The sequence below is a fragment of the Equus quagga genome, chromosome 1 (assembly GCF_021613505.1).
Source record: "Equus quagga isolate Etosha38 chromosome 1, UCLA_HA_Equagga_1.0, whole genome shotgun sequence".
Taxonomy (NCBI): Eukaryota; Metazoa; Chordata; class Mammalia; order Perissodactyla; family Equidae; genus Equus; species Equus quagga.
In genome coordinates, this window is record NC_060267.1 from 56,652,394 (window position 1) to 56,666,385 (window position 13,992).

Genomic DNA, 13,992 nt, shown 5'->3' on the forward strand with positions numbered 1-13,992 from the left:
ATTATGATATATTAGTTTCTTCCATAATAACCAAATATTGTGGACTTCTAGGATGAAGGCTATTGATATCTATGTATTAATTTTATATCCAATCACTTTGATGAATTTTTTAATTATTTTTTTCAGTTCTTTTGGGTTTTATAGCTAAAGTGTCATATAATCTATAAATAGTTATAGTTGTATATTCCTCATTTTTTCTTGTTTAATTCTATAAAATCTCCAGGAGAGAATTAAATAATGGTGGTGATAAAGGACACCTTTACTTTACCTCTAACTTTACCTTACACTATTAGAATCGATTGCTTTTTTTTTTTTTTTAATGATTGGCACCTGAGCTAACAACTGTTGCCAATCTTCTTTTTTTCCTGCTTTATCCCCCCCCCCCCCCCATAGTTGTATATCTTAGTTGCAGGTCCTTCTAGTTGTGGCATAGAATTGATTGCTTTTGGTTTCAAGTCATGGCATCCTAGTAGGAATTCATTTTATCATTAGGTAGATATAACTAAGCAAGAATATATAGTAAATGACAGTTCTCTTAACTGTTCTAGTATTGGGGTATTTTGTTAAATCTTTGGGGAACCTGAGGGTTGACATAAATGCTTGCTTTCTACACTTTTATTGTTGAAACTCTAAAATATATTGGTAGGCTTTCCTGCTTAAGTATATGTAAAGTAGTGAGTGTATATATATATGGTTTTTTTTGGTGAGGAAGATTGGCCCTGAGCTAACCCTGTTACCAATCTTCCTCTTTTTGCTTGAGGAAGAGTGGCCCTGAGCTGACATCTGTGCCCATCTTCCTCTGTGTTGTATTTTGACGCCACCACAGCATGGCTTGATGAGTGGTGTAGATCTGTACCCGGATTCCAAACTGTGAACCTCGACTGCTAGAGCAGAGTGTGCTGAACTTACTATAATTAAATGTTTTTGATTGAAGGTTTTACAGCGCCTTATTTTGTTCATTCTTCTTTTGTTGTACTTGTAAATTTAGAAAACATTGTTGATAGGAATGTATTGATCTCAAGCCTTGCCTGGAAATTGATTTTCTTATTTCTTTTTATTTTAAGGAGAATCCTTTACAAATTCTTTGGGAAAACTTATTTCTTGTCATTTGCTTTGTTTTTCTGTGTTGAGGATTACAAAAAAAATTCTAATAGAGCATTCCATTTATATTCTCATAAATGAGCAAGACTCCCTCATACATAAGCTCTTGCTTAGGAGAAGTTTAGTATGTTCATATTTCAAGGCTACTTTGCAGAAAGCTTTATTCTACTTGGTACAGTTTGAGAATAATGGTTCTGATTCTGTACTTTACTTGCTGTGTAAACCAAATGGCATTAGGGTTCAGGTTCTTATCTTTTTTTCCTAGTCTTAATTTTTTGGGGCTATTAGAAAGCACATGAACTTCATGAGGGCCAGAAAGAAGACCTGGGTACAAATCCCAGCTTTATAGACTAATGACCTGAATAAGTTACCTAATCTCTGAGCCTCAGTTTCCACATCTGTTAAATGAGGGATAAAATACTTCAGAGGGCTGTATATAAGGATTATGTGAGATAGCACATGTAAATTCTCTGGTACAGAATTTAACTTTGTCGATCCACAATAAATGTTAGGTCCCTCTTCCCTGAAACAAAAGGAAGTGGTGGGTGGGAAATAGCTTTGTGAGCTGTAAATAAATGAATATAAATCATTAGCATTGTATTCTCTTTCCAGTTTGGGCATTAATAGCATAGTTTATAATCTCAGTATCATAATATACTTGCTCAGGCCCTTATGTGATAGGCACATGCCCAGGTTTGGTGATCCTTAAAGATTTGCGTTTGTTCTTGCTCTGAAAACTTTGAAAGCCCTTCGAGAAATCCTGCAGCAAACTCACATCATGTATGATACTAACAGTTGGCTAATTCTAATTCTTGGGCTAATTCTTAGTCTGTTTACCACTAAATATACCTTTTACTTTCTTTTTATGCTATCCAGCCCTCCTACTTTACCCTACTCCTCCTTTGCCCCGGTAAGAGCTTTGAATCTCATGGGATTTATGAGCATAACATGTACCCTGGCTTCTTACTGTTTTAGTATTTCTAGTTGGATTGGCTGTAATAATCACCTTATTTGGATAGGTAACTAAATGTCTAAAATAAGCTTTTGTACTATGAGTTAAGAGGTGGAGGGCCGAGGACTTGAAATAATCAAATTCTTAGGAAACTTAAATACTGCAGTCCAGTTTGGAGAGATATTGATGATTTATGAAAGTGTTTTTACCACTCAAGAACATTTAAATATAATCTATCAAGTATTCATTAAACGTTTATGTGCATCGCACTTTCTGGGAACTCACAGGGATATAAAAGGAGTATGTTCTGGTTCTGAGTTCCTTGCCTTCCAGGGTAGTCTAGTTAGAGTTCGAAACCACACAAAAATATTGACATCTCAGACATAAGCAATTTAAATGCAAAACATTACCAATAATATGTGCTAAACAAGTCAGAGACTTTGTCCTATTTATTTCATACAAAGTATGGTGAATTTTGGTTTCCTCACCTGTGATGTAGAAATAAAAATAATGTGTGTCATTGTGATATTTAAATGAGATTGGATATATAAATCCCCGCTATAATGTGTAAAATCCACATATATTCTTTCTGCAGTTAGGTATGTTTTTAATTGAAAAAATAGTATATGATATATGGTAAAAAAAATTCATGCAGAACAAAATGAAAAGTAAATCTTCTCATTCCAGACCCTGGGCTCTATACTTCTGTATCAAGAGCATAGTTTTGAATATTTTCCAATAATTATTCTATGCATATATACTTATATATGACTATATATTTTTATAACATGCAAGTGGGAACATATTATGCATGTTGTCTTGTATCCTGCTTCTTTCATTTAAAAGTAGATTTTAGTGGTGTAGTGGTTGGGCTCAGCATGCTCTGCTTCAGTGGCCCAGGTTCATGGATTTGATCCTGGGCGCAGACCTACGCCACTCGTCAGCCATGCTTTGGTGGCAACCCACATATAAAGTAGAGGAAGATTGGCACAGATGTTAGCTCAAGGTAATCTTCCTCAAGCAGAAAAAATAACCAACAGTGAGGAAGATTGGCAACGATGTTAGCTCAGGACTAATCTTCCTCAGCAGAAAAATAAAAAAAATAGATTTTAACAATCTTTACTATCAGCAAATATGGGTTTTTTATACGTTATTGTTTGGTTGGATTTAATGACTACTGAGTATTCTATTGTTTGAGTGTATAATAATATAACCTATCTTATCTCCTAGCACTCATTTAATGTGTTTATTTAAAATATGTTAATTCAAACTTTTTCTCTCCTTAGGGTCCACTCACTATCCTGAAAGTCCATCCTCCCAAGAAGAAGGGACAGAAGAAAGACCTCTTTGTCAGAAAGGCTTGAATATCCCATGAATGAGACAGCAGAAAACCGATTGGGGTGCAGCAGGACTCCAGAGCCAGATATAAGGCTCAGAAAAGGGCACCAACTTGATGGTACAAAGGGAGGTGATAATGACAACCACCAAGGAGATTTGGAGCCTGTTTTAGAGGCATCTGTTCTTTCTTCCCCTCATAAAAAAGTAAGTTGAAGTTGAAGGATGGTTAGTAGAACAAAAATGTATGGGGATGCAGTTGGAGGGAAGATATTAAAAAAAAAAAAAAAAAGCGTGGGGACATTGCTGGAGAGAGAATGAGGTTTGGAAAAGGAACCTGAGCACTCGTAAGTTTTTGTTCAGGATAATTTGAAAGTCTCATTTTTTCTTTTAAGAGATTGGCACCTGAGCTAACATCTGTTGCCAATCTCTTTTTTTTCTTTTTCTTTCTTCTTCTTCTCCCCAAAGCCCCCTAGTACATGTATATTCTAGTTGTGAGTGCCTCTGATTGTGCTGTTGTGGGAGCTGCCTCAGCATGGCCTGACCAGCGGTGCCATGTCTGTGCCCGGGATGCGAACCAGCGAAACCCTGGGCTGTGGAAGTGGAGTGCATGAACTTAACCACTCGGCCACGGGGTCAGCCCCTGAAGTCTCTTATTCTTAAATTAGCTAGGGATTATTTGATTTTATTGTTATGCCTTTTCTGCTGACACTTAAAATCGTATTTAATCTTTTATCTTGTTTGAGAAAGGAAATGGGTTTTTGTAGTTACCATATAACATTTATAATTCAATCATGCTTTAGTTATGACGTTATCGTTTATATTTTTGGAGAATTTCTAATTGCATGCTGGATCTACTTCTTCAGATATGGTTTATCTCCAGCGTTTACATTTGGAGTTAGTAGAATTCTGGGAACAGAAGGGAGATTTAATCTTTCCTTTCATTTCCCAGAGAAAAGAGCTGTTTTTAAATTATTCAAGCAGCTATACCTAGAGAGCAAAGGTATAAATATCTGTGAACAGCATCAGAAAGTCATTGTCATAGACATTTTGATCTGTGCTTTGGTACATTGGAATCAGGTGGCATGTGTTCAATGTTGTGCCTCTAGTACACTGTTTCTCAAACTGTAAATTGTGCCTGTTAGTGGTTTGTGAAATTAATTTCGGTACTGTAAGCAGTGTTTAAAAAGCTAAATAGCAAAACAGATATTGAGGTGCGTGTGTGTAGTGATATACATTTACCCTATGTTACTTGGGGAAATTGCTTTTATATAGATATGTATATGTATATAGATAGGAATAATGTGTACGTTTGTTACTATGGATTGTAGTTAAAAGCATTTTGAAAGCCTCTACTTGGAACTGCATCTTTACTATCCTAAAACATATGTTTATTGTGTGGTAATAGTGGTGTCAGTTTGAGTTCCCCAGAGGGTTGTCTTGTCGTTTCAGACCTTTTATGAGAATTTCACCAGAGCATTGTAGCAATATAGGCTATTGTGGCAAGAAATTTGATGTTATTTCTTCTTTTATTCTTTGTAACATTTTATAAATCAAGTTTATACTCTTGGTTGGATGTGTTACAGTGAAGATGATTTGTGTGCTTGTGCTTGTATGTGTCCACACATATGTAGGACAGATTAGTAGTTTTTAGGATTGGAAAAAACTGTTTGCCTACACTAAGTATAGTGTCACTTGGCTTTTAAACCAGCATTACCGTTTAAAAAGAAGTTGGACAGATACCTAGGGCAAGAACTTCCTTCCACATTTAGGATTTTGCTTTCTTGTTGCAATTTTGCAGTAATATGTTCTCGCAGCTAAGACTTCCCTATATGGGCTAAGCAAGCTGAGTTTCCCTCAGTTGCTACTAAGGCCTAAGCAGCTGTTACTCAACTAATGAGAACTATCACTAGATTTGGATGAGTGACTGGGGTTATGATTTTTTTTCTTTTTGTTGTGTTAAACACATAACATGAAATCTACCCTCTTAACAAGTTTTTAAGTGTATGGTACATTTTGGTTAACTATGTGCACATTGTAGAACATTTCATCTTGCATGACTGGAATAGCGACTCCCCTGTTTTCCCACACCCCACCCCGGCAACCACCATTCTACTTTCTCCTTCTGTGAGTTTGTTTACCTCATATAAGTGGAATCATGCAGTATCTGTCCTTCTAAGTGCCTTATTTCACTTAGTGTAATATCCTCAAGGTTTGTCCATCTTGTAGTGTATGACAAGACTTCTTTTTTAAGGCTAAATAACGTTCCATTGTATGTAAATGTCACATTGTCTTAATCTGTTTGTCCGTTGATGGACGTTTAGGTTGTTTCCACCTCTTGGCTATTGTGAATAATGCTGCAAATATCTCTTCAAGATACTGTTTTAAGTTCTTCTGGGTAAATACCCAGAAGTGGGATTACTGGGTCATATGGTAGGTAGTTCTATTTCCAGTTTTTTTTTTTTTTTTTTTTTTTTAAGATTGGCACCTGGGCTAACAACTGTTGCCAATCTTTTTTTCTTTTCTTTTCTTTTCTTTTTTTTTCTGCTTTATTTCCCAAGCGCCCCCCCCCCCCACCCCCCGGTACATAGTTGTATATCTTAGTTGCAGGTCCTTCTCGTTGTGGGATGTGGGATGTGGCCTCAACGTGGCCTGACCAGTGGTGCCATGTCCGCGCCCAGGATCCGAACCCTGGGCCACTGCAGTGGAGCGTGTGAACTTAACCACTCGGCCATGGAGCCGGCCCCTATTTCCAGTTTTTTGAGGAACTTCTCTACTGCTTTCCATAGCAGCTGCACAATTTTATATTCCCATCAACAGTGCACAGGTGTTCTGATTTCTCCACATCTTTGTCAACACTTAATATTTTCTTTTTTGATAATGGCCATCCCAACAGATGTGACGTGGTATTTCATTATAGTTTTGATTTGCATTTCTCAGATGTTAGTGATGTTGTGCATCTTTTTCATATACCTGTTGGCTATTTGTATGTTTTTGGAAAAATGTCTATTCAAGTCCATTTTTTTTAATTGGGTTATTTATTTTTTTGCTATCGAGTTATAGGAATTACTTATATATTTTAGATACTAACCCCTTATTAGATATATGTGTTACCAAGCCCTAAGGGACTGGTGACTCACAAGTGGGCCTTTGCCCTGAGCTGCTCATGCTGGTAGAATGAGACCCACTTGGGAGGAGCAGAGCAGAAACTTTATTCATTGATCAATGAATGGAGGAGGCAGAGGTCGTGCTCTAAAACATCTACTCTCTGAAGGGAAGGTGAGCAAGATTCTTAAGGGATGTGAAGGGGGAGGGGGCATTTGGGGCATCCGCAGATCTTCCATTCTTGCACATGGTACCTTTTGCATGTTTCCTTTTGCACATGGCACACCGTCACCATCTGGGACCTTTCTGGTTTGGACCGATTCTGCAATTTGGCCATCTGGCAATGTTCTGCCTTGGTTCCTATAGGCAAGCACAACTTAGAAACAAAGCATTAGACATGGAAAATGTTTTTTAGGGACTTCTGGATGACATGGTTTGCAGATATTTTCTCTTATTCTGTAGGTTACTTTTCCACTCTGTTTTGGTGTTCAGGAGCTTTTTAGTGTGGCTAGTCCCACTTATCTAATTTTGCTTTTATTGTTTGTGCTTTTGGTGTCATATCCAAGAAATCATTGCTAAGACCAATGTTATGAAGCTTTTCTTCTATGTTTTCTTCTAGGAGATTTATAGTTTCAGATCTTACATTTAAGTTTTTTTGAGTTAAGTTGTTTTGAACTGGTTTTTGTGGATGGTGTAGGATAAGGATCCAATTTCATTCTTCTGTGTATGGATATCCAGTTTTCCCAAAACCGTTCATTGAAGAGACTATCCTTTCTTCATTGTATAGTCTTAACCACTCTTGCCAAGGATCATTTGACTCAATATGTATGAGTTTATCTCTGGGCTCTATTGTGTTTCATTGGTCTATATGTTTGTCTTTAAAAACACTACCATACTGTTTGATTACTGTAGCTTTGTTGTATGTGTTGAATTCAGGAAATGTGATGCCCCCAGCTTTGTTGTTCCTTCTCAAGACTATTTGGACTATTTGGGGTCCTTTGTCATTCCATATGAATTTTAGGATTGTTTTTTCTGACTGGGGTTATCTTAAAGAAGTGGAAATATAATAAACAGAAGTGGAAGAGGGTTGACCAGGTTCTTGAACACAGGGTCAGAAAACCTATCATCTAATTTCTCTGAATTTATTTTTGTCATGTAAGTATTGGGACAGTAGATGATTTCTGTGTTCCATCCCAGTTATGAGAGTCTACATTTTTTAAATTTTATTGAGGTCATAATAGTTTATAACCTTGTGAGATTACAGTTGTACATTATTGTTTGACAGTCACCATGTGTATGTGCTCCTTCACCCCTTTTGCCCACCCCCCAACCCCTTTCCATTCTGGTAACCACTAATCTGTTCTCTTTGTCCATGTGTTTATCTTCCATATATGAATGAAATCATATGGTGTTTATCTTTCTTTGTCTGGCTTATTTTACTTAACATAACATCCTCACGGTCCATCCATGTTGCAAATGGGGCAATTTTGTCTTTTTTTAATGGCTGAATAGTATTCCATTGTATATATATACCACATCTTCTTTATCCGTTCATCATTCGTTGAGCACTTGGGCTGCTTCCACGTCTTAGCTATTTTGAATAATGCTGTAGCGAACATAGGGGTGCATAAATAACTTTGAATCTTTGATTTCAAGTTTTTTGGCTAAATACCCAGTAGTGAGATAGCTGGGTTGTATGGTAGTTCTATTTTTCATTTTTTGAGAAATCTCCATACTGTTTTCCATAATGGCTGCACTAGTTTGCATTCCCACCAACAGTGTATGAGTGTTCCTGTTTCTCCACATCCTTTCCAACATTTGTTGTTTTTTGTCTCGGTGATTATAGCCATTTGGTTTGTGTTTCCCTAATGATCAATGATGTTGAACATTCTTTCCTGTGCCTTTTGGGCATCTGTATATCTTCTTTGAAAAGATGTCTGTTCATATCCTCTGCCCATTTTTTGATTGGGTTGTTTGTTCTTTTGTTGTTCAGTTGGTGAGTTCTTACATATTTTGCAGATTAACGTCTTGTCAGATACATGATTTGCAAACATTTTCTCCCAGTTGGTGGGTTGTCTTTTTTGTTTTGTTCCTTGGTTCCTTCGCCTTGTAGAAGCTCTTTAGTCTGATGAAGGTCCATTTGTTTATTCTTTTGTTTCCTTGCCTGAGTAGACATGGTATTCGAAAAGAACCTTCTAAGACCAATGTCAAAGAGTGTACTGCCTGTATTTTCTTCTAGGAGTTTTATGATTTCATGTCTTGATTTTGAGTTAATTTTTGTGTACGGTGTAAGATAATGGTCTACTTTCATTCTTTTGCATGTGGCTGTCCAGTTTTCCCAACACCATTTACTGAAGAGACTTTCCTTTCTCCATTGCAGATTTTTAGCTCCTTTGTTGAAGATTAGCTGTCTGTAAATGTGTAGTTTTATTTCTGAGCTTTCAGTTCTGTTCGTTGATTTGTGTGTCTGTTTTTGTACTGAGTACCATGCTGTTTTGATTACTATAGCTCTGTAGTATATCTTGAAGTCAGGGATTGTGATGCCTCCAGCTTTGTCCGTTTTTCTCAAGATTGCTTTAGCTATTTGGGGTCTTTTCTTGCCCCATGTAAATTTTAGGATTCTTTGTGCTGTTTCCATGAAGAATGTCATTGGGATTCTGATTGAGATTGCATTGACTCTGTAGATTGCTTTAGGGAGTATGGACATTTTAACCATGTTTATTCTTCTAATACATATACATGAAATATCTTTCAATTTTTTTATGTCTTTGTTGATTTCTTTCAATAATATCTTACAGTTTTCATTGTATAGGTCTTTCACCTCCTTGGTTAAATTTATTCCTAGATATTTTATTCTTTATGTTGCAGTTGTAAATGGGATTATATTCTTGAGTTCTCTTTCTGTTAGTTCGTTATTAGAGAAATGCCACTGATTTTTCTAAGTTGATTTTGTAATGTGTAACTTTGCTGTAGTTGTTGATTATTTCTAATAGTTTTCTGATGGATTCTTTAGGGTTTTCTATATATAAAATCATGTCATCTGCAAACAGTGAGAGTTTAACTTCTTCCTTTCCAATTTGGATGCCTTTTCTGTCTTTTTCTTGCCTAATTTCTCTGGCCAAAACCTCCAGTACTATGTTGAATAGGAGTGGTGAGAGTGGTCACCCTTGTCTTGTTCCTGCTCTCAGAGGAGTAGCTTTTGATTTTTCCTCATGGAGTATGATGTTGGCTGTGGATTTGTCATGTATGGCCTTTATTATCTTGAGGTACTTTCACTCTATACTCATTTTATTGAGCGTTTTTATCATAATTGGATGTTGGATCTTGTCAAATGCTTTCTTTGCAGCTATTGAGATGACCATGTGGTTTTTGTTCCTCACTTTGTTAATGTGGAGTATCATATTGATTGCTTTGCAGATGTTGTACCATCCCTGTGTCCCTGGTATAAATCCCACTTGATCATGGTGTATGACTTTTTAATGTATTGCTGTATTCAGTTTGCCAATATTTTGTTGAGGATGTCTGCATCTGTGTTCATCAGCAATAGTAGCCTGTAATTTTCCTTCCATGTGTTGTCCTTGTTTGGCTTTGGGATCAGGGTGATGTTGGCCTCCTAAAATGTGTTAGGAAGTGTTCTGTCTTTGTCAATTTTTTGTAATAGTTTGAGAAGGATACATAATAAATCTTCTTTGAATGCTTGGTTCAGTTCTCCAGAGAATCCTTCTGATCCTGGACTTCTATTTTTGGGGAGGTTTTTGATTATTGTTTCAATCTCTTTACTTGTGATTGGTCTATTCAGATTCTCTGTTTCTCCTTGGTTCAGTTTTGGGAATTTATCCGTTTCTTCTAGATTATCCAATTTGTTGACATATAGTTTTTCATAGTATTATCTTATAATCCTTTGTATTTGTGTGATATCCATTGTAATTTCTCCTCTTTCATTTCTAATTTTATTTATTTGAGCTTTCTCTTTTTTTCTTAGTGAATCTGGCTAAGGGTTTGTCAATTTTGTTTATCTTCTCAAAGAACCAGCTCTTAGGGGCCGACCTGGTGGCACAGTGGTTAAGTGCTCACATTCCGCTTCTCGGTGGCCCGGGGTTCGCCAGTTCAGATCCTGGGTGCAAACATGGCACTGCTTGGCAAAAGCCATGCTGTGGTAGGCGTCCCACGTATAAAGTAGAGGAAGATGGGCATGGATGTTAGCTCAGGGCCAGTCTTCCTCAGCAAAAAGAGGAGGATTGGCAGTAGTTAGCTCAGGGTTAATCTTCCTCAAAAACAACCAAACAAGAAAGAACCAGCTCTTAGTTTTGTTGATCCTTTCTACTGTTTTGTTTTGTTTTGGTTTGGTTTCATTTATTCCTGCTCTAATTTTCATTATTTCCCTCCTTCTGCCGACTTTGGGCTTTGTTTGCTCTTCTTTTACCCGTTGTGTTAGGTGTAGTTTAAGATTGCTCATTTGAGATTGTTGTTGTCTGTTAAGGTGGGCCTGTATTGCTATGAATTTCCCTCTTAGGACCACTTTTACTGTATCCCATATGAGTTGGTCTGGTATGTTTTCATTTTCATTTGTCTCCAGATATTTTTTGATTTCTCCTCTGATTTCTTTAGTGATCCATTGGTTGTTCAGTAGCATGTTGTTTAGTGTCCATGTATTTGTCACTTTCCCAATTTTTTTCTTGTAGTTAATTTCTAGTTTCATGGTGTCGTGGTTGGAAAAGATGCTTGATATGATCTTCTTAAATTTATAGAGGCTTGCCTTGTTTCCCAACATATGATCTATCTTTGAAAATGTTCTGTGTGCACTTGAGAAGACTGTGTATTCTGCTGTTTTTGGTTGGAGTGTTCTGTATATATCTATTAAGTACATCTGGTCTGGTTTTTCTTTTAATTCCACTATTTCCTTGTTGACTTTCTGTCTGGATTATCTGTCCATTGATGTAAGTGGTATGTTGATGTCGCCTACTGTTATTGTGTTGCTATTAATTTCTCCTTTTAGGTCTGTTAATAGTTGCTTTATGTACTTTGGCACTCCTGTGTTAGGTGTATATATATTCATAAGTTTTATGTCCTCTTGATAGAGTGTCTCTTTTATCATTATGTACTGCCCCTGTTTGTCTATCATTGTGTTTTTTATCTTGAAGTCTACTTTGTCTGAGAGAAGTATGACAACACCTGCTTTCTTTTGTTTGCCATTAGCTTGGAGTATCGTCTGACATCCCTTCACTCTGAGCCTATGTTTGTCTTTAGAGCTGAGCTGTGTTTCCTGGAGGCAGCATATTGTTGGGTCTTGCTTTTTAATCCATCCTGCCACTGGGTCTTTTGACTGGAGAATTCAGTCCATTTACATTTAGAGTGATTATTGATATATGAGGCTTTAATACTGCCATTTTATCATTTGTTTTCTGGTTGTTCTGTGTTTCCCTTGTTTCTTGTCTCATGTATTTCCAACTGCCAATTCTGTTTGGTGGTTCTCTATTCTGTGATGATTTTCTCAGTTTTGCTTTACTTATCATTTATGTCTCTGTTCTAGTTTTCAGTTTAGTGGTTGCTGTGAGGTTTGCATAAAAGATCTCGTAGATGAGATAGTCTATTTTCTGATATCCTCTTATTTCCTTAGTCAAATCAGGTTCCATCCTTTTCCTCTTCCCTGTCTAAGTTATTGTTACAACTTATTCTATTTTGTGTTGTGAGTTTGTGGTTAAAATGAAGTGATTATATTCATTTTTTATATTTTCCTTCCCTTTACCTTTAATGTTATTGTTTGCTAACCTGTTCTGATATAGAGCTGCAGTTTTCTGATTTTGTCTGTGTATTTATCTCCTTGCTCAAGGCTTTGTAAACTTTCCCCCGCGCCCCCCTTTTTTTTTTTGCCAGATATAAGGACCTTCTTGATCATTTCTTGTAGGGAGGGGTCTTGCGCAATGAACTCCATCAGCTTTTGTTTATCTGGGAAAGGTTTTATTTCTCCATCATATCTGAAGGATATTTTTACTGGATAAGAGTATTCTTGGCTGAAATTTTTTCTTTCAGAATTTTGAATATATCATCGCACTCTCTCCTAGCCTGTAAGGTTTCTGCTGAGAAATTCACTGACAGCCTGCTAGGGGTTCCTTTGTAGATTATTCTCTTCTGCCTTGGTCCCCTTGATATTTTTCCTTTGTCAGTGACTTTTTTCAGTTTTACTACTATATGCCTTGTAGTTGGTCTTTTTACATTGATGTTATTAGATGTTCTCTTAGCTTCACTACTTCTAATTCCAGCTCCTTCCCCAGGTTTGGGAAGTTCTCAGCTATTATTTCTTTGAACAAGCTCTCTGCACCTTTCTCCCTTTCTTTTCCCTCTGGAATACCTATAATCCTTATGTTGCATTTCGTAATTGAGTCAGCTGCCTTTTGGAGAATTTCTTCATTTCTTTTTAGTCTTAGTTCTCTCTCCTCCTTCATGTGAAACATTTCTATATTTCTGTCTCTAAATTACTAATTCTGTCCTCTGTAATATCAGCTCTGTTATTTAAGGACTCCAGATTCTTCTTTATCTCATCCATTGTGTTTTTCTTCTCCAACACTTTTGATTTTTTTAATAGTTGCAATCTCTTTTTGTGAAGAATTTCCTCTGTTTATTAATTTTATTCCTGATTTCATTGAGCTGTCATTCTGAGTTTTGTGTAACTGATTTTGTTGTGATAACTATTTTGAATTCTTTGTCATTTAGAGTGGAAATTTCTGTGACTTTAGGATTGATTTCTGGGTACTTGTCATTGTCCTGGTCTGGAGTGTTGACGCTCTTTGATGGGTTGGACTTGTGCCATCACATGGCACAAGTATCTGGTTGCAGATTCCACCTGCTGCCACTGGAGTAGGGGCAGGAGCTCTGTATTCTGAGCCCACTGCGATCCCTGGCAGCTGTGCCTGTCCTTTGGAAGCTGTGCTGACAGGACCAGTCTGTGTTTGCCTGCTGGCCACTGCTGCTTTACGCAGATACTGTGGTGTGGGTGGTGCTTTCTTTTGTGTGCATTTTCTCCGATACTCCATGTCTGCATTTGTTCTCTGCCCTCCTGGGCTGCTCGGTTTGGTGAAGATGCCCCTGTGATTGCTTAGTCTCCTCAGTGTGGAGCATTCCCACAGGCTGGGAGACAATTGCAAGAGCAAAGGCATTCCCAGGGAAGGCTGCCCTTTCCCCCTCTCCTCTCACAGTTGCACACTGGCCGCCGCGTCCAAGGTTGCTGCCTTTTGAGATGGAGAGGAGATCCCCTTATCTCCTTCCACTGCCTCCTGGGGTGTTTGCGCACCTCCATCTTCAGATGTATGTCTGCATGGATGTCTCAGACATCTGGTATGTTGTGTGAATGTTCTCTGTTGTTTTGATGAATGTCCGTTTTGTTGTATCTTAGTGTGGAGAGACTAACTCTGCCATGATGCTGACGTCACTCGGGATTCTACATTTTTGTCAATTTGTTGCTATTAAGAAATGTTCTCGAGTTTTCAGAATGTACACATTGA

General features: G+C 37.3%; 1 protein-coding gene across 1 annotated transcript in view; it reads left to right on the forward strand.

Moving 5' to 3' along the window:
* Nucleotides 1-13,992, forward strand: part of ADIPOR2 (adiponectin receptor 2) — a 119,961-nt gene that overhangs the window by 67,288 nt on the left and 38,681 nt on the right. Inside the window, exon 2 of the mRNA XM_046671466.1 lies at nt 3,340-3,595. Coding sequence (XP_046527422.1) covers nt 3,425-3,595 — 171 coding nt within the window. The 5' untranslated portion in view covers nt 3,340-3,424. The remainder of the gene's footprint in view (nt 1-3,339; nt 3,596-13,992) is intronic.